Below are 24,559 nucleotides of genomic sequence, written 5' to 3' on the forward strand. Positions count from 1 at the left end.
ATGAATTATATTACACCTTTATTACATGTTATAGCCCTAACCTTTACGTTTTGGCAATCTGACTCTTTGTGCGACATAAAGTAAAGTTCATGTATCAACATGAATTCTACATAAATATGAGTTCATGAATACAGAAATATGCATGCATATAATAATGACACATATTTAATTTTTAGTTAACGCAATAAATAAGGAAAAAATAAAAAAACAAATAATTTTCTAAACACAGCATTCCACCTAATTCTTTTGCCTTGTAGGGGTCCCATTGAACATGCGGCTAATAGACAACATATAAATGGAGTTAAATTAGGTTCCAGCTTTGGAAGAATTTTACATGAAGCAGCAGAAATTTCAACTGAGACCTATAGAAATTATAACATACCATATATGAGACTAGTAGATTATTCAGATTCACATGTACATGACGTTCAGTTGGAGGAAGAAGATGCAGAAAATATACAACAATTTGAGCTTGCTGATAAGATAAGTAGAGAATTGTATGATGCTGTCGTAGAGATGGCATCTGAATATGTCGACTTTACAGAATTGATGGATGTCAAGTGGAGAGATAAAATGTGGAATGACATATGGGTTAAATATTTATCCAGCATAATTCATGATTTACAAGTTTGTCTTTCGTACACTTTCCTACCTGTAAATTCTAGAGAACAAATCTTTAATAATTTAATACATTTAACTAGAGAGGATTTTCAAGCATTTTTAAAGGTTATCGATAAAAAATGGAACGAAAAATTAAATGGGAACGATGTGTCAAGAATGTGAAATGAAAACGATGTACACAAGTAATACAAAGCACATGGGGAAAAAATACAGTGTCTACTTAAAGTGTTTGCACATTCAACATCTTCTTTTACTTTGAATGTTCGAAGTTAATTTTAATAAAATTATTAACGCATTGAAGGGAAACACAGAAAAGAAGAAGAAAAAAAAGTTACACTATATGATATGGCAAGAAAAAGCAATTTTTTGCTCTTCAAACGTATTCCGTGTTAGTATTTATACTCCTACTGGTAAGTAGATATATGGACCCCCATAATTATATATGCTTATTTTGTTTACTCAAAAAGGGGAGAAGTCCGCTTTATGTAGAATAAGAGCAATTGGCACGTTTTGTAAAGATATAAAATGACCTCTTACTTGCTTGTTATTGCTAGCATTATGCGTTGTTTGATATTGTGAACTATATAAATAGCACAGTCGAAGCATAAAATAAACAGGATATTTGCAGCGTGAAGGAATACAGAAAGTACATATTACAGAACATTGTATACACCTGTTCTATTTTTATTTTGTTACACATGGGAGCATATTCATCGGAATGGGCACGTGGCACTAGTTCACGGAAGCACATATCATAGTTATTGCACCATAAGGACAAAATTTATATGTAATGAACGATTGAACATGTTAGAAGGACAGATGGACGGGGGTGTGTTTTATTCCATAATAGCTAACAAAACGGGGAACAGAAGATAATTTCGTACTAGTAAAATCATAACATACATCTACTATTTATTCCGCTTATCATACAGAATGATGAGCACATGACTTGTAGGTTAAGCATATTTTTTTTTTTTTTTTTGAAATTCTCAAAAATATACACTTTAGTCGTATATGAACATTTTGCAATATTTAACAGAAGGGATCACTTCAGTTTTTTGTGTGCAACATGTAGGTATGGAGGGACGCATATATACATGTGCACATATATACAATATGCGCATTGTACATATTACGTTATTCCTGTTGAAAATGCTGCGTCTTCATATAATAATTTCATTTTCCTGTTTATTATTATGTCATAATGTTATTTTATTTATTTTTTTGTTTTGCGCAAAAATAGTAAATTCGCTCGTACATTGTAGTTTTGTGCAACGAAGGAATTATCGAACATATTAGTAATTATTCAAAATATACATAAGGTTAGCACTAATAATTATTTATAAATTATAACTCTATACGTTGGTACAACGTAATAAACTATTCCAGCTGCTATTCCAAGTGTAGAGTATTAATCCCGATTTATACATTTTAAGGAGGGTCCTAACTTTATATATTTTATAAAGTGGATGTCATCATAAATTAGTTCGTATAGAAAAATACATAAGAAAGAATTTATTAAAAGTTCTGTTCATAATATGTTTAAATTGGAAAAAAAAAAAAAAATATATATATACTGAATTGTATATTAGAAAAACAAAGTATGTCCCAGAATTTCATGTTTAGGGATTTGGCGTATGAAAATCTGTATTATATAGTTTGGGAGCTTTATCTTTTATCTATAATAAATAACACGAATTTTTTACATGCAGTTCGTGCAAGTTATTCCGAACAGAATCATAATATAAGTATTGTAAGAACGAAATGTGAGCAAAAATAAATTGGGTTATCGTTACTAACAATATTAGCCTATATAAGGATACTTACTGTAACGTAACAAATTACATGTGTATTTATCTCACTACATTACATAGTATACACAAGCGTTACTTTATTTGAAGTACCTATGTTACACAACAGAAAAAAAAATGTATAAAACATAATGTGGAACATCGTTCTTTTTTTTTTTTTTTTTATCATTAGCCTTAATGCTTAATTGTGTTTTTACTAACGAAAATGATGAGAACCATTTCCTGCTAGAGGAATGGTCTATAATTACTTGTACACAGGAAGTACGAATTGGTTTATAATGGAAATTGCGCATTTTAAAAGGGATAATATCAGTTATCTTTTAATACATGGATTTGTTTGTGAAAATTGCGCTACAGAAAAGATAATATCCTTAAAAAATAGTATAAATATAACAGAAAAAAATGATAATGATTATGATGTGTATGTCTGGAGAACATGGAAAAGGGATAACATGAGGAAAAATATCTCTCCAGCACAAGAGCTACTTGCATTAGTATTGATACAAAAGTGTGTAAACTAATTATGAAAACAAAAAAAAAAAAGAAAAAAAAAAAAACAATGCAGTATAAAATCACGATTCAATATTTTCTTGAGTAAATAAACATTATAACAACATTGGCTTCATACATATTTTAATATAGAAAAAACAGTAAGTATTAGAAAAGCATAAGAGAGGTATGTTATTTATAAAGGGTCCAACTTTTTCTGTTGTACTAGGGTAGAGTTAATCTAATTTTAATAACTCTAAACGGGTTAAAACAACAGTATGCATTTTTCGTATTGGTTGACATCTGTTTCTAATTGCTTAAGAATTATTTCAAAAGTACTACTAAGTAATGTGACGTTTTAGTAAATAGCGTCAAAGCGAAAAATTATGGAAGGGTCTCTATTTTTGGTGTTTATAAAATTGGTATATATCTCTTAAGAAATATTGAATGGCAAAGTGAATAACTACGAACATAGAAGCTTTCCTATCCAAGACAATTGTGTAGTTTTTTTTTTTTTAATTTTTCATATATTTTTTCGTTCTTTTTTAATTTAGGAATATTTTTATTTTATATCAGTCGTTGTTGTGTAGTAAGATTGTATGTTCTGTTGTAATTATTCTCTTTTTTTTTCACATTAAACGGTAAAAAACGGCATATATTACAATGGTTTAAATATATATTTAAATTCTGTATCTAAGATTTTTGAACAATGTAACCAAAGTGTATGGTTTAAAGTTCGTAAAAAAGGACAAGAAAAACAGGGAGAAATATTTTATTGGTTAACTTTTTTTCTCTGGGCTGTTTTAAGTTGCCTTACACTTGTTGAAATTATATACAATTATGGTTCCTACTTTTCTTCCTTCTTATTAACAAAACGGGTTATGCGTGATTCGTAAACCTTAAACCTTACAGTTATGCAAAACAGGCTGCCACAAATTATTCGCACACGATACGGATCAAAGGGTACACATTATCGTACCGATTAAGTATTAACGGGTGGCTCAGCAGCTACAATCATGTTGTGTGTAATAGGGTGGGTAATTGTTCCAATTTAAGAAACAACATTCACCTGTTCCTTACTTATAATTTCCAAAGAAGTAATCAGGAAAAAAAGAGAGAAATGAAGTTCACGCGAACAATCCAAAAAATTGCAATATCCTGTGTGTCAAATAAAGGCAACAGGAGCATACCAAAAGAGGAAACAGACGCGACCTCCACAACAAACCCTGTTAGTGGCTGTGACTTACAATATAAACACAATAATGACCCATGTGGTAAACACAAATGCACCAGTATAATTTCAATGTGGGGTGCTACGAGAACAAGAACATCGTGTATTATCTGTCGCAACAGCCAATGCGATAATTTGTTCATAATTTACACCAAAGAATTTGTTACATTTTTTACGAAAACAAAATAGGTCTCAAAAAAGTTGTTAAGATTTAAAGAAAAAAATAAATCCACTTTCAGGTGTAAAATCACAAACCTGTATAACGCGGGGCAATACGACCCCGTGCAATGTAATAAAATTACAAAATTGGTAATTCATGCAATGGCACTGAATATGAACGAAAACAAGAAGAGGGAAGCATCGCACGAATTAATATATGGAATCAGATTCGTGCCTGCATATATTTCCCTCTATTTGCGAACAATCGCGTATATTTTAAAAGAGATAATAATTCGCAGTGGGCTATCCGACTGTCTGATAGGCAATTAGCCCCTGTCGGTTAAAGTTGTTTTTGGTCATATTTTGTTACTCTCCCTTTCAAACTTCCCTTTTCATGTACATGTTCCCATATGTTGATACTTCTAAGTCTTCAACATGTGGTTCTACCTATATACTCATTCCTTGTGCAAAATGGACAATTCTGTCAGGTGTGCCCCATTTGCCCCTACATACATGCTCCATTACCACCATTCCTGTTACAACATCTCCGTCTTCTTTCGGCTTTATGCTTTTTTACAAAATAACCGTTCCTTAATATCTTATGGTACGCCTATCACTCTGCGAAAAATATTCCTGGAACAGCTATGTCCTCACTACACCATTTGCTTTTTTAGCAACGGTGACACTCATTTATAAACAGTATTCCAGGCGAATCCCAGGGTTTTTGTGGCGTCGTTTTCTTTATATAATGGTACCCTTAAACTTACATATATAAGTCCTTCATATAGTAATATCCCATGGATAGTCGTAATCATGTGCGCACACCAATCCGCACACACAATGGTGCTGTTCAAAAATAATAGAACACCACGTTATTCCGATATAGCTCAACCAATAGTGCACTTATGAATAATGGCACTACGGGGCCTTTCCTAACTGGCACCATTAAAAATTCTAACACATCAATACTTTTGAGTAAATAGGTCTTCTGGAATACCGGTGCACTTCGCAAAATGACACTATCTTTATACACTCAATTTTCACACCACATCACCACGAGCATGTCAGTACTGTTTGCATAATATTACTACGAATAAATCTACACCCGCCCGAAACCATAAAAAACTACACCGCTACTCTACAAATAATGGTAACGAAATACACGCATATGTTCCTGAGGGATCAATACACAGCGAATGTCGTTGCTGTACAGACGTGGGTACTACGCCGATTATAGTACTTTCCGAAGAATAGTACTCGAGGACATTAATACTAAGCAATCATACGCTTCAAATAGCACAACACTGAATCCTGGAAACATTGCACATGGAAAAAGGGTGCTTGAACAATACAGATGGAGTCCTCATACTTGGGGTCTGCACCCTACATCTCGATCCTTAAAACTTGAACCCTCGTTCCCTAAACCATAAAGCCCGAAGCTACGCAAAGAACCCCAAAATAGCATAATTTTCACCCTCAGCAAAGAATCCTGAACCCTCATACCTCGAGAATTTGGCTGCTGAGATAGGTGGCGCTTCAAGAATGGCCATACATTCGTCTGCTGTTTTAAGCGTGACTTGTTTCCATGAAGCTCTAAAGTCATTTAGAATTTCTTTGAATTCATGTGTGCTCAATTTTTCCTTTTCAATTATGGTATAAAATACTTCATTAACATGTTCATGTTGTTTTGTAAAATTATCACGAACTACCTTTGCACACTTCTTCCAGGTCGTGCTATATTTTTGGATAGTTTTAATGGGTTGGTTGTTTCTTGGGTTTAAGAGTTTTTGGTTCAGATGTTTACTTCTTTCATTTCTGTATGATTGCCAGTATAGAGACAGTAATTCCCATTTATGAGGTTCTTCTTCCATTTGTTCTAATTTTTTATTTATTTCAGAATCGCTCAATCTTTCATCTAAACAAGTCATTTCGTAGGGGAATTCAATCGACCTATGGATTCCATATTTTTCTCTATCTTCTGCTACGTTGCCTTCATATTTCTCGATTGTATGTCCTTTCCCCATCTTTTGTTGCTTCCTCCCTTTCCTTTTCTTGTTATCATTATCTAGCGCATCATGTGATTTGGGGACTGTGGAGACATCATCATATATGGCATCAGCTAGGACGTCATGTCTTTTGACCCCTACTTGTTCATCTGATTCCTGCGTTGTTGCTGGTCCGGGAACTTTTGCTTCTGCCCTAGGACATGGTGTTTTGTCCTTCGGTGCCTTTTCCTGGTCATGAACCAGCGATTCCGTAGCCTGAACAACTGGTGCCTTAAAGGGATCGCCACTAGGACTGCCGGGAAGTTTGTTACTTTCTTCTGGTGTTTGTTTATCCGTGCCACGCTTCACTGTAGTTCCTTTAGGCTTCTTTTCCTTCTTTTCAGTTTTTACCTTATACTTTTGGGAAGGGGGCAATGACCCTTCTGCACCAATCTTCGATTTTGGTTTACCAAACTTTCCTGGCTTCTGATCCGATGCGACTTTGTTATCTTGATCCTTGCCAGGACTGAGCAGTAGTGTATTATGTGGTGGTGGTGCTTGCATATCCAATTCGACCGTGAGCAATCTACTAATCCTGACACCGAGAATGTCATGCTGCTCGGCTATATGGTTCCATTATGTGACAAGTTCATTCGCCTAACATATAACAAACAAAAGCGGGAAGGATGTATTTTGAGGGTTATACATTACGCAAGTATTAGGTTAGAAGGAATGCAGAGAAGGTTTTAATTTCTGACAGGGAGCAAAAAAATGGAGGTAATAATAGGATTCCGCATTTTGAGAATGCCTTAGTTATTATCATGCATCGTGAAAATATTGCCTAGAGTACAGTATAGAGCTAAATATTGATAGTTTCGCGCAGGAAAACACCATTTTGTTCTTTCCTTTATATATTCATATATGTAATATATGATTTTTTCCTTTTTTTTAATGTACATGCATGAATTATAGGATTGTTGTTTTGTTTTTTCTGTTCTATATATACATGTGCACTACATGACGCTTTCTTTTTTTTTTTTTTTTTTTGTTCTAATATATATGGTAGCATTACAGGACTTTTTTTTTTTTTTTTCTGTGCACACGATTACAGGGTTGTTTTTTTTTTTAATATACATATATACATTATATCATTTTTTTCTTTTTCCTTTAAAATATATATAGGGATTACAGGATTGTTCTTTTTTTCTGTTTTCTTCTTTTTTAATTCCTTGTTATATATGCAGGGATTATAGAATGGTTCTTTTTTTTTTTTTTCTTATGTATGCATATAGATAATATATGATTGTTCTGTTGTTCTTAAATATAAGGGGATGATGTGGCTACTATTTTTTGTTTAATATATGTGTGCACTACACGATTTTTTTTTTTTTTTTTTAAACACATATATGCGACGATTATAGAAATGTTCTTTTCAATTTACATATGTTATGGATTATAGGATTATATTTTTTTCCTTTTTTTTTATATATATGTAAGCACTGTGTGATTGTTTCTGTTTTTTTTTTTTTTTTTATTTATTATACATGCAGCGATTGTGATATTGTTTTCTTTTTCTTTTTTTTTTATATATATGTATGAATATTTATAGGATTCTTAGACCCTAAATCTTCTACTCTTTTGAAACACAAACGGCCTAACTAAATGCTTTGTGTTATGCAATTTACGGTTTTTCTGTTCTAGGTAAGCATATATATAATTTAAATATAAAATTAATATGCATAAAAGTATAAATTAGAAGATATAATAAAGAATGGAAGTAGAGGCATCATTTTCAGTGCTCATTATGTGATTTAGAATTAATTAGGGTGAGTGGTATTTTCTGTAGTGATACCTGTGCACTTTTTAAAGCGATGTTGCATTTCTAACGGTAGGGAATGAAAAGTGGAAGCGTGTAATAGGAGGAACAAATTTCTATATATGCACGAACAACTCAATGGCTTTAATTTTGGATATAATGATGGAACAATGTATTTACGGGAAGATAAATCGTTTGTATATTATAACACTAGAATTTTTTACAGTGTAGGGGTTTTGGGTTTAGCATAAATATTTTTCTCTATTCAGCACGACAGGATATTGGTTTAGAATATTTCTTAATAAAATTTCCATCATGAAATATAGTAATTTGGGAGCCATTTCAAATGGTAGTATACCGTATTACGGGAAGTATTAAAATTGGAAATGTCGAAATCAGGAATATACATCTTATACATATGAATGTAGAACGAATGAATATAGGGAATGTGCATGTGGAAAAGTATACATGCAGGAAATACGTATATGGATGGTAGGAATTTGGAGAATATGAATGTGGCGAATATTATTCTGGAAGGTACAGGGTGTTATTGTCGGAAGTGCACTGCTCTGGAACATGTCTATTAGTTTCCTGCAACAGGGAACGTGACATAACGGGAGAAATGTAAGTGAACATTTCTACGTTTCCCGTTTCTTTCCCATGTGGCATATGCCTATATAAATCCTTGCGTATGTATGTATAAGAAACCGTAATAACTTCTACCACATACGACAATGTTCACCTGATAATAGGGGACGAATACCAGTATTCCCACTTTTTGCATAGGACATTTCGGGACATTAATTTAGCGTGATCTCTATGTTGGTAATAATGTATTCATTAAGGGAAAGAATGCATTTTTCGACTGAAAAAGGAATAAGTCGGAATGAGTACACTGATGCTGCCTTCTTAGGCGAAAGAAAAGGAGGATTACGTAAAATAGGACTGATAATTTATTCGAGATGGATGGGAGGAGGCGGAAATATCGAACTCTATATTATATAAAGGCGTAGACTGCACTGCCCCCATATTCCAACCTTGGTATATATATTCTATGGCGACTGCATTAATAACGGACACGCGATTACAATACAGTACATTGTACATTTGTAGAGTCTGTTTAATTCATTTTTTTCCCATTGTGACTATTAACTGTTAAGGGATGGGAACCTCTGCCCCTCTTGTTGTCCCTTGTCATACATACATTGCATAGGACTTGTTTTAGAAGTTTAGGACTTAATCCGACGGTATCCTTTCCTTGCCATTTCTTTCCATTTTGTTTTTTTTCGTTTTTCCCCATTATAATAGTAAGAACAATGAACAGCGGTTAAAAGATGTTACATGACTCATCAGCTATGTGACGTAGAAGAGGAACAAGGGAAACAGTGGCTGCTGCCCTGCGTTCCTCGAATATACGTATGAGGAAGAAATTTCTCCTTTTAAGAAAAATGGACGACCGCATATCTACGGAAGAATGAAGGATACGTTTAAGACATCCAAGAACACGCATAAGTAATAAGGACGAATAGAATAAATGGCAGGTATATATTCCGCGTCTATATCAGGAAATGATTAGACGTGGCGGAAAAATGCGTCTGACCGCGTACACACTGTTCCACGTGGCGTTTATTTTGGGTTACGGCAGTAACCACTGAAGGTACCACCCGTCGTGCATTCAAAGCAACAGTGTTATGAGCAGGAGTTAGTATTGTGGCGGGAACATTTACTGTGCCTCTCTTCAGGTAGTGGAGAGTGTATGGTGGAAAAAATGTGGGAAACATCATTGCGCAGGGCGGGTTCAGGGGCAAGCCGTAAGGAAGGAGGAAGCCGCCTTCGCCTGGGAATCATGGATGCGGGGGATTATTTCGACCACACTTGTGTCATATTATACGGGTCATAATTGTTCAGGGTCTGTAATATATTCTTCTCTGTTTCTTGGTCAAGTCTTATGGATTTTTACTGTCCTGTATATGCGCAGGAACCCCAAGGGAATCCATCATTGCCATAGAAACCTTCTGTGCACATGACACGTGTGGATTATGGAAAGACGGAAGTTATGTAAAGGCAAAATATGGACGTCGTGGATGGGCGCACTTGGGAAGACACAATGAATGGACGCTGTGATCAGGAGAATACTGCACAGAGTTACGCGAGAAGTAGTAACAAGCGGTTATGATAATGTAAGCAGTATGTATTTATATGGGGCAGAAAAAAATAAGCACACTCGGTAACAGGCTATGACCTCATTGGCAGCTGGCTAGGTCCACGGTGTGTGCGCATATTGGGACTTGGCGTAAGGAATAAAGTACACAAGACAGGGCGGCTATAGCTTCATACCAGCAAAGGCAGGAACAGGAATGGTTACGGACAAAAGAACTGAGTAAACTTTATATTTCATGGTTAACGTTTCTGGCACCCGTTCAGGGTAACCAATTACATGTTTCACGATGTACTGAAATGAATAGTATATGAAAATAGCGGTGCCTACAATGATCAGGGATGTACAATACATGTTTGCAGACACATGTTAGACGTAGCGCGGAATTATATTCACACAAACTGAACATTTGTAATTATAAGAATGAAACCATCAACGACGTTACGGACAAATTAAATGAACAAAAATTTGTGGTTCCAGAATAATTATTGTCAGTGGTGTACATAATATAAAGGCATACATGTTCCGCGCGGTTACGAAAACATGTTGCGCGCGATGCTCTTAAATCGGTTGTGTGTACTTTTCCTATGGTACATTTGATGCGTGAGTGTACAAGCGCACGGCCTACGTGTGCAAGTGGCGTCAAGACATGTGTGCTTGTCCGCGTGAACGTGTAAATTTTTTACTTGTATTTTTTTTCTTGTACGTATAGTTGCAAAGCTATAATGGACCAGGTTTACCAAACGTCTTTTATTTACTAATTCTTTCTTATAATAATTCCGAAAATTCTGTTTATATGTGCTTATCAGTATAGAGCTGTACATTAATATTTTTCTCCTTACGTGAAATTCACATATTTTACGGCATTCTAATATCATATATTGTACATATAATAGAAGAAACAAGGTATGTTTGGGCTTTCTGGTCTTATTTTGTTTTAGCACTATGGGAGCAAATTTCAATTAAAACAAGAATAAATTACTCTTATAATGCCCGAAATAGAAGAAGATACTGTTATTAGTTAATTTCTTCTCTTTTTTTACGGATGAGGTCCTTTTTGTCCTTCTAAGCTTTTTTTTTTTTTTTCCCTTTTTTTTCTCTATATAATTATGTTAGCGTGCTTATCCAAATTCCATAATGTTCTCATTTAGCGCGCATAATAATATAATAAACATAAATATTCCTTTCCCTATTTTTCTTTAACCCCCTATGCATACATTGCAACAATTATATAGGCAGTATATGTATGCACACCTAAGATGCTGCATATGTACCACCGTTTTCTAAATAATTTTATATAGAAACGGAAGCTTCTTCTTACGCCCCAGTTCCAAGTTTTTATCACGCGTTCTTGCCGTTGCATTCTTTACAACATTATATACGCCCCTTATGAATAGTTTGAACCCATAGCACAACATTCATACTACATATCGTGGTATTTTACGTGATTGAATATATTTTGTACCTTCCGAATGTTTTAATGCATAGGCATGTTGCAATATAAAAAGATCTTTGTACGTAATGTATGTTTACACATAGTAGTATTTGTAAGTAGAAAAAGATACACCTAACAAACTGAATATTCTCTGTACAAAATATTTATTATCAAAAATACAACAATACATAAATACCCAACAAAGGGGTGTTACACGTATAAAACAACAGGTACATATTGTTAACAGTATATATAATACAGCAGGAAGTGTAATCTATTAAATCTGTATATACTATTAGGGAATGTATGCTTTATTCGAACAATATTTTTGCTACGAGAAATACTTACACTATTTAATATTTTTCTAATAGTATTAAGAATAGCGTAGCTTCCAAATTCTACCATTACAGCACACTGATGAACTCTGATGATGTCGAGGATGAGGCAACAGTCGAACGGTAGAATTTCTTTGGGGAAGTTATCTTTTTTCGGTATCCTGATGTTGTTTGGGAACGATTACTCGAATGAGGTAATATGACAGTTCGGTTCGGGTCCGTTTGGGTCCGTTCGGATCCGTTCCATGGTCAGCAGCCCTGGAGCTCATTCTTCTAGTATTAATTTTGCTTCTCAAAAAAGAGGAGGCGAAAAGTTGTGATTAGTGCGTAACAATATATATATGTGTACCGTGCAGGTTTAAATGGGTGCGAAACAAAAATTCCTCTTATTTTTAGGATACCTATGGAAAACCGTACAAGGCAGGCAATATGTACCATGTGTTACATGTCAGAAGTGGCAGATTATTAATGGGTGAAACCAATGTAGAAACACTACCTCCGGAGAATAATACCCTGCTGGAGGAAAAGTTCATGGGATCAGTGGGTGCAAATGGCGAAACTTACCTGCAGGACCGTTCCGATGTAACAAAATATAATGATAGCTCTAACTCACGATCTAGAAAGAGTAGTCCTCGCGACAGTTCAAGGAAAAAGTCGAAAAGTACCATGGATCGTTGTAACGTGGACAAATCCAACGAGTCTTTAAACTTGAATAATTTTGATGATGATCAAGGCAAGGAAAAGTTTGGTGCATCATCGATTTTTGGCAGCACGGAGAGTCTATTTGAAGAACGAAATGACGATGACGATGATGATATTGTTAGCGATGACAGAAAGGTTGGCGAATCCACGTATTTTGACAGCAGGGATAGTATATTCAAGAAAGGAGCCGATGATATTTTTAATAATAAAGAGAAAGTTCATAAATCTGCAAATTATGACAGTATGGACAGTATATTCCCAGAAGGAGCCAATGGCGACGATTCTGACAGAAGCCAGGAAATTACAGAACCCATGACCTTTGACAACAGGGACAGTCTTGTTAAGGAACGAAATGTGGAAGATAATGATAAGTGTAAGAATAAGTCTGAGTATCAGCCTAAAGATCATACCGGCGTAAAGCCTGGAGTTGATCGTGAGTCACAACGTGGATGTTCACATGGAGTACGATCTGCAGATCCATATGCAAGGGAAACCGGTAGTACGCATATAGAAGGAATTGAACAGAGTGCGCGAAGTAATGGGATGGCCCGAAAAGGATCTATCTTTTCTCGCATTGCTAATTATATAAGGGCGACTGATGCGCGTTATCAAGCGGTGTTGGTGGATATACTACGGGAAGACATGGAGAAAACTCTTGATTGTAATTGGAATGCATCAAATTTCAACATTAGACATGAACTCATGTGTCTATCACCAGTTTTGGGAGCACTTTTGTCTTCCTTAGTTTTTCTTATAATAACTCAGCACGTGCTGGCTTTTTTTCCTGTATTCATCATATCAGTATTCGGATCAATAACATATCTTGCACTCAGATACAAAAAAGCGCTTAAGCTTGTAAAGTACGAACAAAGTAGGAGCCGAATGGTGGGAAGAAAGTCAAAGGAATCTGATACTAACAACATAGATTAGCGGTGATACCTGAGGGCGATGAAGATATTGTACTGAAGGGGGCGCGAACGAGAATATTAAGTATTGGTCAAATCTACATTGGGAGAAAGAGAAGGAAGGACACCTATATATGGTAAAGGGAAGTATTACCTGGGAATAGGCAGCAAAATTACGCTGCAGTAGGAGCAATTGTTCATAATATAAGGAAGGATAATTCTCATAGTTCTTTGAATGCGAATCGGGAAATTGCGTCAACCATGGAATTAGTTGTCCTGTACGGCACCTGTGCAATGTATAAGCTGTGGGTGTAGTGTATGTTGTACATGCTCTCTACATTTCTCTTTTTTCTTATTTTTTTTCCTTTTTTTTTTTTTTCCTAATATGTTGTATTAAAAGTACAGAACAATTTTCACATATGTATGCCTTCATCCTTTTTTTTTTCTATCTTATCCGTTGTTCTATTCGTATTTTTCCTTTTTGTATTAAATTCACTCCATTGGAACAATTTACACCATCACATAGATTAAATTGTGAGGGATTAGGGACTGTTGATATGATGTTCGCAAATGGACACTTTGTGCCCGTGTTAGGTTAAGGAAGGAACGCGGTACAATGCAATGTTATGTTTTGGTACGAGGCGCTATCAACAGCGGAGGAAGACCATGGAATGTTTTTATCGCAGGAGTCCATTTTATGCCTTTACTGCATTATAATAGGATGTATAAGTTTTTCTCACTTTGTGCGTAATATTCTTTAATACGAATATGGTTGTAAAACTGTGTTTTTCCAGAATACATATGCCAGACTTGTACAATGATTTGTATTGTAGGATGTTATTTTATGCAAAAGGATTACCGTAGGTGCGGGCAGCACGTGGGAGTTATGTGTATGCTGCATAATATACGGTGTGTATAAAGTGTTAGTCCCCAATGTACCGCGGGAGTTCCCTGTAAGCATGATTCCCCTGTTGTGACATATAGAGTACGGTTGTGTGTGCTTCCACTTGCTCGCTGATGCATGTTATGGCGGATCGGTGGGAATAACGTTAGGCTGTTGTTGTCGTGTGCGTGATCGCACTTCCTTTCTCCTTCCTTCATCATTGCCGTCTCATCCGTTTCCCGTTCCCCTTTCCTTTTTTCCCCTTTGTTAGGTAATAGCAATGTACAATTTCCTGTTACTCTGCAGAGAGTGTACAATCCCTCTTCCTTTTTTTTTTTTTTTTTCAGATGAATTTTGTACTGACATATATTGGTTAACTTTTTCTCCTTTTTCTTTGGACCTGTATCCGATTACCCTGTTTTGAAGGGGTGCGTATAATTTTGTCTAGGCTTTTTTTTGTTTTTTTTCTTTTATGTGTTGTGGGAAATTGTCCCCATGATAAAATGGCCTGTGTATGTGTGTATCACAACTTAATACAATTTAATGAGTAGTTATATTTATAGTATAATTAACAGTACAATAATTACGTAATTACAAACTAATGCAAGAGAACAAGTTGATAAAATATAATAAAGCAAGAATATATACATTTGTAAAAATTCAATAATGTACTTTTACTGGTAAACACTTTTTATTCTGTGGATAGATTAACAGTAAATGTTTCAATATAATGACTCAGCGTAGTGCACACAAAATTAATTCCATACCAATATAATTAGGACTCAGCGCTTTATTACGGTACAATTGTGCACAACTATGTACATCCATTATTTTATATGTAATGTATAAATAATAAAAAATGTTTCTATAGTGTTCAGCAAATCTATTCTATACGTTCGACACATTGATAAAGACAAGAGCATGCAGCATGGGAACACCTAAATCAAGCGGATACACTACATTCTTTTCGCGTAATTAAGAATAGACGATTTCTCCATATGGCTTAAATGAGCATAAAAAGTGTTGAGGCAAGAAATATACTAAATTCATAAGGAATGGGCCTGGAACAGATAAAAGTAAAACTAGTCCACACAATGATAACAAGTGTGTAATGTAGGAATGGGTAGCCTAATGAACATTGTTTTATATGTGTAATACTAAAGTGCTAACTATACGAATACTCTTATGTGACACCTCAGAATGGGAACAATCATAGAAATGGTGCTCCATCTTCTTAGAATGCTGCATTTTATTTTAATATATAATTATATATTTATTGACCAGTAGCATATACGGCTATTATTTAAAAGTTGTATTCAGTTTTACGGAATTCGAAACCAAAACAACAAATCGTTTTGGGCTTCTTACTATGCAAATTTGACAAGAATTATATGACTTGTTCTATGATATATTACTTTCCTCGCGAGAACTTTAACATTTTTCGAACAGGAGTGCACAAAAATTTATGGGTATATATATATATATATTTATATATATATAACGAAACAGAATTTGTAACAGAAAAGCACATCATTGTATAAATAAGCAAAGTTAACAACGTAATTGCTGAATATACGAGCAATATATTTACATTGGTCCGGATGCAGAATGTGTAAAAAACATTATTAGGATAACACTTTAAAAAATGTTTCTTTTGATGTGTCACACGCGTTGGGGGTACATACACATTTTGACTGTACCCATATAATATTTTTATACACACTCAAATTACTTCATTAAATTAAAAGGTCTACAGTAAATTTTACGTAAAGTATTTGCATTGTGTACATTTAATTTCGGTAGATAATTTTTTATATGCTATACCTCCAGGTAACGCTTTATCGAATTAAGGAACGCAAAGTCCAAACACTATAACAACTGTTATCGTTACAAAGGCTGGATATACGGCTGCTGATGAAAGTAGCCAAAAAAAGGTCGTCTGAATTATCATTATGGCAACAATAAGAACTGAGAGTGCTAAAGCAGCGGATGGGATAAAAAGTAAAATATTAACAAATACTCTATGTTTGTCTATAAATGAAAGAAATTTTCCAAAGGCGCCTGGACCGTTATGAACATAATAACCAGTTTTTTTCTGCTTTAAAAACCGTTTCACACTTTGTTCAAACATTTTAAGTCCTTTTTTTAGGAAGGTAGGTAATGCTGACTTTTTTCTTAGTTTTAGTAGATCCTTATACCCATAACGACCGAAGAATCTTTCGAAAATTTCTTCTTCTTCTAATTTAAAAGGTATATAATCTTCTACTTCATCGGTTGGTTCCCTTATACGATCATTAGTTCGTTCCAATTCATCCTTCGCTTTTCTTTTATATTCTTGATTACGTGTTAATTCTTCAATTTGTTTTTCTTTCTTATCTTTTTGTATTTTTAATTCGTTAAAAAAATCTTCCAGACTGTTACATGATTCGAATGGGTCATGAAAATATTTGTCCTTACGATTATCTACATCTGGTGAAATAGAAAAAGGATTGCCCCAATTTTTATTTTTTCTTTTCAATTTGTTAAAAAATTCTTCCATATTATTACAGGATTCGAATGGATTATAGTTGTTATCGTCGTTACTATGATCTACATCTGGTGAGGTAGAAAAATGGTTGCCCGAATTCTTATTTTTTCTTTTTAATTTGTTGAAAAATTCTTCCAAATTGTTACAGGATTTTATTGGATTATAGTTGTTATCGTCGTTACTATGATCTACATCTGGTGAGATAGACAAATGATTCCCCGAATTCGTATTATTATTATTTTTTAATATATCAAGTTGTTCTTGAAAATGCTTATCTTGTGCCAACTTTTTAAATGGTTTTTGATAGATGTCATTCCATAGTAACAAATTAAATTGTTCTCGAGTATAATCATCTTGTGCTAATGTATTTAGTCTTTCCCTGAAAGCGCTATCATCTTCATTTAATAAATTATTTATTCTTTTTTTGAAGTCCACATAGTTCTGTTCTTCCGTTCTATTCATTCCATTTGCGGCTAATATTCTGACACATTTTTTATTTGATGAGATGCTTATGCAGCTTGTTATATTGCATGGTATATCCAAGGTGTTCGACTGAAAATTAGAGTAAACACACACAAACATATATATATATATAGGAGAGTGCCAATTTTTAAACTATAAATAAAGTTTGCATTTTTAACTTTATCATAAATTAACGACAAGGGAATTAAGGAATTGCCACATCTGTAGTAGTATAATACCTCATCATGATATTGCAATATCCATATTAAAAAGTGGAAAAAGAAAATGGTTCTACATAAAAGAAACATATTATCCCCTTATTTCTGTTGGTCCAGTATTCTTCTACAATAAACAATTTTTTTTACTGCATAACTTATTATGTATGTTATAGAAATTGTAATGTACCCACAATATTCTCTATTTTTTTTACATTATATTCCAATTCACCTCATTTAAATTAAACACGGATATAACTTTGCGCATGTCCCTGCCACAATATATATGTATAAAAAAAGAATATTAATTCAAAATATCTTAATACCATTTCTTATAGAACAAATTTATGCATTAGGATAAACCTACAGCGTCCTGAAATAAGTATTAAGACGATACAATCGCACAAAAGATGTATCTTCAGATCAATGAAAATCATTTTTTCTAAAAGAAAGGAATAAATACAAATAAATAAAAATAATTAAACTGAAAGAATAAAAATAAGAATTGTCAAAAAAAATTGAATAAAAGAAAACAAGTAATTCTTTTCAGTTTCTGCCTTTATGACAGTAACCGCACTAAATAATATTAAAAGAATTTATAAATATAACCGAGCGTTTAAAAGGAATTAAGAAATAATACCTTCCCTAATAATAATATAAGAAAAAAAAATAAAAAACATACGCTATAATTCTTTGTTTGCACTGCAACAAAAAAAAAGAAGTATATAATAATGCATTTAATCTTTCTAATAGGAAAAAAGTTGTTTTAAGCTATTTATAATTTTTAATTGTACATGTTATATTTTATTCTAGGTTCAAGGTTCCTTCAGGTGTTTTAGACTTAGGGTTCCTTTTTATTATAATAAGCCCATTATTAATATAGGAGTGTATATACTTCTTATGTTAATTACTACATTTATACGTGCTGTATAATTCTGTAGTGGCGTAAATACGAAGTATCTTCATCATACTTAAATGGAAATTTGCTTAATCCTTGTTTTATACAGATACGTAAAATTAATTTTTTTTTTTTTTTTGCATATACTGTATCGCGAAAAGTATTGTTTAATTTTGACGTTTGAGGATTCTGTTGCAGTGTTCTATACCTTTTTAAAAGGAAAAATGTATAATTATATGATACCATAATTTTCGTACACCGTTCATCCCCAAAAAGAAAACAAAAAAAAGGGGTGGCATAAAAAAGGAACACATGGAAATCGTACTATATAATAAAATATGGTCCCGGTCACATGGTAAATTACATCAGTCATGTGTACTGAAATAAATACTTCCTATTTATTAATTTTATTTAGAATTTTTCTAAAATGTTTATTATTTTTCATAAATCATTGTTATTATATTAATTGGGATATACAAGTATACAACATCTCTATGCACATTATCCCAGCCTATTCTAGTCAAGCGTTCGCTGAACACTGTTCATAAGTGTACGTGTTTCTAGTTTGAATTTTATACCGTATTCAATTGCTAAGAATAGCTTTCTGGACTCATTTATAGTATTGCAATGTGTCCAAAAGGGTTCAATAGAAATCGTCATGTTTCTCTGTTTCAAATAATGCCTTAGAATTACTAAATTTGAATAAGATTTATAATAATTGAGAAGTTCTACTAAGAGTTAACATTTTTAATAATTTTTCAAATACATCACCGCGCTCACCTGTGGGTTTTATAGTTATATCATTAATATTTGTATAATGCGGACCTTCTGCATACATGCCGCTCCTTAATAATCTGCTATGTATTATCACTACAACGTTATTTTATTTTGTTTGATTTTACCTTAGTTTTAAGAACTTAAAAAAAACAATAGCATCACAAAAAAAATTAATATGTAAAAATTTAAATTCGTTTCCTTATTAGACCAGGGTTCATTTAAGGTGCTAACGCAATATATATAAATATATATTTCAATTCAAACTGTATTTGACCGCAAAGGGAACAAGTAGTGTCAACGTTAAATGTGGAATGGGTGAATAATTCAATAAAACGAGTCTTATTTAAGTTTTTTCCTAAATGTAATTTCTTCTATCATGTTAACTAAATCGTCAATAGTAAAAATTTCATGTGTGCAAGTCTTTTAATAATAATGAATAAAAAGATTAGCAAAAAAATGGTTTCAGTTAATTTTCATTTTTAATGTAAAGGATTTTGTCTTCTTCTACTTTTTCTTTGGTGCAATGTAATTTTATTATAATTAGCATACTGGAATGGACTAATAGATAATAAAGAAAATCGTTATTCAGATGTGTTCTACGACTTCAAACCGTCAGAGAACCGGGAAATCAAAGAGGATATAAATAAAGTTGCTTTCCTTCATTATATATAGCACCTGTCAACATGCAATACCAAAAGTGAGATTGTCCTTACACATTTCATTCATAACAAGAACGCAAGATACATACTGATCAGTGAAAAATTAAAACAAAGTAATAAAGTGTAGTCATATACAATGTTCTAAATATATAATGATTTTGGCACAACTGTAATAAGGTGATCGACGAAACAAAAGCTTTGTATGACAGCCACCCCACTATGTGTTCTATAGAGAATTATATGTGAAGAAATAGTAACTTTAAATGTAGTATTTTATATAATAATATAACTGATATTTAAATGGAAAAATTGAAGTATCTACTATAAATGAAAAGGAATTAGTCACTGTAAGAATGTGTAAAAAGTTAAAAATACATATGCACATTTTGATGGAGTCAGATTTTGTATACGTTCTGCCATTCTACCTTAATAAGAGTTAATGAGTATTTAGCATATTTATTTTTTAAAATAATGATTACTAATGTTAACTAATGGGTGGGTTTCCCTATGCAAAAAGACAAGTAAAAGTCTCTACCACAGACAAATTTTCAGTTTGACTTAATGATTAGTAGTTTTTCGGAAATTAGAAATTTTAAGTATTGAAAATTTCTACAAATGTATATGTACAATATAAATGTAATAAGAAGGAAATACTAAAATATGTACTTTTGCAAGGTGCACCATTTCTAACACATCCCATATGAAAGTCATAGGATAAAGAAGTAGTTTATATATAAGTGGTATATTTTTGAGCAAAAAAAAAATATGAAGCAATCATAAGACAATGTATGTTTGAATTACATAAAAAGGTTAAATTTATATATATAAAGTATATATATACACTTAGTTTATATTTCAATGCGCTTGAACCACAAAGTGTTTATGTATGCTATAAAATTAGTGTATCCACTATTGAGGTCTATAGGCATTTTTTATGTACTGCTCATAATACAAGATACTTCCGTAAAGATTTATGTATTGCAAACATTTTAGTCCAATGTTTGTATTTCTTGTGCTTGTAAAGCATGTACATTAATAAAATGAATAAGAGAACAATCAATATAATAATATTCGCAGATACTACACCGGCAAATAGAAAATCCTTTAATATAAGAATTGGAACTATACATGAAACAACTGACATAGATAGAAAAAAAATTGTTGACACTTTAAGTAATTTTACTGATTCTGTTAATACAATTTCACCTGAAGGATCTTTAATATATTGAGATGTATAATCATTCTGTATACTATACATATCCTTTTCATATTTTGCAATCGCTTTTTTCAGATATTTAAATATTCTTGAGAATATAGATTTATTCTTGGGCCTATACATATACATTACAGGTAATTCCCATTCCACTGTGTTATATGGCTGCACTTCGCTGTCGATACTGTGCTGGCTGTCATAAAGTTTTCCGTCTTCATCATCATATTTAATTTTATCACATGATTCTCCACAACTATCAATAGTTTCGGAGGACTCATAAAACTGGTCATGATTATGAACGTTTTCATAGGACTCATAAAACTGGTCATAATTATGAACGTTTTCATAAGACTCATAAAACTGGTCATAATTATGTACATTTTGACTGCATCTGATTGTATTCAACTGTTCCTTGAATTTATTATGTTGCACCTTGGATTTTAAACTTCCTCGGGAAGTGTCGTCATTCTCATCTATGCTGTTTATAGTTTTATCTTTTAAGGGGTCGTATTTTTCTCCAAAATCGATATCTGTATTTCCCACTAGCAATCTGCGAGTTCTGGAATTCAATGCTATATCGGGCTGCACTATTTTATTATGCGGTTCACCAAAGTCAGTAGTTGTCTAAAAATTAGGGTAAATATTTACATATACGAAACGATAGAATTATTTAAATATTAATAAAATTTTCCTCATGAAATAAACCTGTGAAACAATTTCAATTGTGCAAAATATTTATGTAGAAAATGATATGGTACGTACAATATTAGAGTTAGTGGTTACATCAATAGTTCCTCTCGAATATTTCCATGGGGCTGCTAACATAGGTAACATCAGGAATTTAAGTAAGTATATGCCCCAGTTGTGTCCTTTCATGTTGTATATGCTTCAGATTTCTTATAATTCACGTGCAAAAGAGTAAACATTTTTACATTATTTGTCCATTTTTCTTTTTATCATATATGCAAGAAACTTATTGTTCCAATATAGTCTTAAAGGCTTCTGTATTTTATAAAATTAATATGTCCCTGTATTACCTACAACATAATATTATTTATCTAAAGTGAGCTATACTTCAACAAGAGAATAAAAAGAAATAATGGATACAAAAAAGAATTAATTTTGGTTGAATTTTTTTTGTAGTGAAGGAACCGCATTAAATATAGAATTAATTAAAAGAGTTTTTATGAATACAGAAATTCTGAAAAAACTGATATGTATGTCATAATGTATAATACGAATAACAACAAAACAACGCTCTAAATTTATGTGCAGAAGAAAAAAAAAGTATACATTTTTTATAGTTATATATATTTATGTTATCTTGTTTACTCAAGGTGATATATACTGAGTATTATATGAGTACTTACAATTTTTATTATGTATAATTAACAATACTATTGACCGTGTTCAATAGAACTGAATAATTTCATGACAGTATTTTTTTTTTTTTTTCGAAGATTATAAGTCGCACCAACTTTATCATACTTATATAGATGTCATTAGTTGCACCATTCCTTCATATTATATATAATTATCCTTGGTTCATGACATATTTTGATTTATACACGTGTATATATATATGAATTTTAATTTTATATCAAGACAGCGGATTTCGTTCCCCCAATAACATATATATGACTGCTTACGGATTGCCATAAATTATCTAAGCGTTTCAATAATTTTATTTAGAAATAATTATTTACTGATTATTGATCCAATATTTATATCTTATTTCCAATTGTTCATTTATATGTCTCATTGCTGCAGAGGAAATATATATAGCACTCACGAAATTAGGTCTTACACAGAAATCATAGATAGGTGATAAACTTTTGTAATTTTTCACAAATGAACATCTTAATTGTTCTACGCGACACATTATACAATATTTTAACAGAATGTATGGAGCATTCATGATATTGTAAATTTAGAAATAATAGGTTTCCTACAATAACAGAACATCTATTATATATCATTATAATATGTTTCTTATAATTATAAGAATGATTATGGGTGATAAAAATGTTACAGACCTGAAAGAATTGTACATTGTAATATAGGTGGACAATGGAAAAATTTAATTTATATTAAATAAGCGCTTATTTGATGTTCCGGTGGTTTATTAGGTTTCTCATAGTAGAACATAGTTAGAGCACCTCTGAACCCTACACCCTGAACGCCCAAAGCTGTCAAAAGGCATACGCTGCCTGGTTACATAATAATTTGTACATGTTTAAGAAACGTAATAAATGAATGCGGTCAATAACGTGTTGAAAAATTAAAGAATATTTCAGATACATTTCAATTTTATGCAAACACACACGTGGATTTATGAGTATGACAATATGTCCCTCTTTCCTGTTAGGACGAATGTCATGTTTCCTTAAAAAACAATAGAAATGATGATTGAACAATTATTCATTTAATACATAATATGTTTGTTTCTTCACCCGTTAAAAAATGATCTATAAAACTTTGTTTGCTGAAATGCGTTTAATGATACATGTCCCCCTTTTTTCATGAATTTCTCAAATTCATCCTTTGGAAAAAAAAAAAAAGAACAGGGCGTCTAACCTCCAACAGTTTATCAAATAAAAATGTTGATATATTAATAGTTGTGCGTTCATTTTTTTATGTTGACATATTTGTGTGTGTGCGTGGTAACTGAACCGTGGACCTAATTGGTCACACGAGTAGTCGACGCTTAGGCAAACTTTTGCAAAATAGCAGAAGATGATTGCAGCACATATGTCGCATAACATGTTACAATTACAACATTGGTGAATTCGTTTTCCTAACATATTAAGGATTTTACATTTATTTTTTTTTTGTTTTGTTGCTAATGTGTAATACTGTTCTACACGATGCTAAGGTGTCTGTTTCTTTCTGTGTCTTCCTATCTTTTGGCTTACCTTTTCGTTAGGAATGATCATAGTATATCGATTGAATTGTCTTCGTGAAAAAAAGGAACGTACCAAAAAATGATATGAGTACGCACACATAAATTTCACGCTAAGGATTTCATCTATTTCTAATACGACACACATGGCAACTATCATTATAGTGGTACACATATTACCATTATATAATGTTTTCCTTGTCCAATCATGCATATTCATGTATATTTTCCTTGGTTTTAACTTTTATGCAATATTGACATTTTGCGGATTTATATCTATTATTATCATATTTTAATACAAAAGGTCCAGTTCTAAAATAATCACTCTTTCATTCCTTTAATATGAAAATATGATTATTACAAGGGGAACAAGTCG

The 24,559-nt window shown here is 32.6% G+C and overlaps 6 protein-coding genes across 6 annotated transcripts; 3 read left to right on the forward strand and 3 right to left on the reverse strand.

Moving 5' to 3' along the window:
• Positions 1 to 783, forward strand: AK88_00316 (uncharacterized protein; the record flags this gene model as incomplete). The annotated part of the gene is made up of 2 exons (XM_012477967.1): positions 1 to 80; positions 258 to 783. The coding sequence occupies 2 exons, from the start codon at positions 1 to 3 to the stop codon at positions 781 to 783; spliced, it is 606 nt and encodes a 201-aa protein (XP_012333390.1).
• Positions 784 to 2,710: 1,927 nt separating this feature from the next.
• Positions 2,711 to 2,953, forward strand: AK88_00317 (uncharacterized protein; the record flags this gene model as incomplete). The annotated part of the gene is made up of 1 exon (XM_012477968.1): positions 2,711 to 2,953. One exon carries the CDS (start codon positions 2,711 to 2,713, stop codon positions 2,951 to 2,953), a length of 243 nt encoding a protein of 80 aa, XP_012333391.1.
• Positions 2,954 to 5,750: 2,797 nt separating this feature from the next.
• AK88_00318 (uncharacterized protein) lies at positions 5,751 to 6,860 on the reverse strand (the record flags this gene model as incomplete). Its single annotated transcript, XM_012477969.1, has 1 exon — positions 5,751 to 6,860. The coding sequence occupies one exon, from the start codon at positions 6,858 to 6,860 to the stop codon at positions 5,751 to 5,753; it is 1,110 nt and encodes a 369-aa protein (XP_012333392.1).
• Positions 6,861 to 12,469: 5,609 nt separating this feature from the next.
• AK88_00319 (uncharacterized protein) lies at positions 12,470 to 13,672 on the forward strand (the record flags this gene model as incomplete). The annotated part of the gene is made up of 1 exon (XM_012477970.1): positions 12,470 to 13,672. One exon carries the CDS (start codon positions 12,470 to 12,472, stop codon positions 13,670 to 13,672), a length of 1,203 nt encoding a protein of 400 aa, XP_012333393.1.
• Positions 13,673 to 16,376: 2,704 nt separating this feature from the next.
• On the reverse strand, positions 16,377 to 22,157 carry AK88_00320 (uncharacterized protein; the record flags this gene model as incomplete). The annotated part of the gene is made up of 3 exons (XM_012477971.1): positions 16,377 to 17,609; positions 21,252 to 21,905; positions 22,044 to 22,157. The coding sequence occupies 3 exons, from the start codon at positions 22,155 to 22,157 to the stop codon at positions 16,377 to 16,379; spliced, it is 2,001 nt and encodes a 666-aa protein (XP_012333394.1).
• A 938-nt stretch (positions 22,158 to 23,095) lies between these two features.
• On the reverse strand, positions 23,096 to 24,085 carry AK88_00321 (uncharacterized protein; the record flags this gene model as incomplete). The annotated part of the gene is made up of 3 exons (XM_012477972.1): positions 23,096 to 23,317; positions 23,552 to 23,666; positions 23,859 to 24,085. The coding sequence occupies 3 exons, from the start codon at positions 24,083 to 24,085 to the stop codon at positions 23,096 to 23,098; spliced, it is 564 nt and encodes a 187-aa protein (XP_012333395.1).
• Between the last annotated feature and the right edge of the window lie 474 nt (positions 24,086 to 24,559).

This window comes from Plasmodium fragile (genome assembly GCF_000956335.1).
Source record: "Plasmodium fragile strain nilgiri unplaced genomic scaffold supercont1.2, whole genome shotgun sequence".
NCBI lineage: Eukaryota > Apicomplexa > Aconoidasida > Haemosporida > Plasmodiidae > Plasmodium > Plasmodium fragile.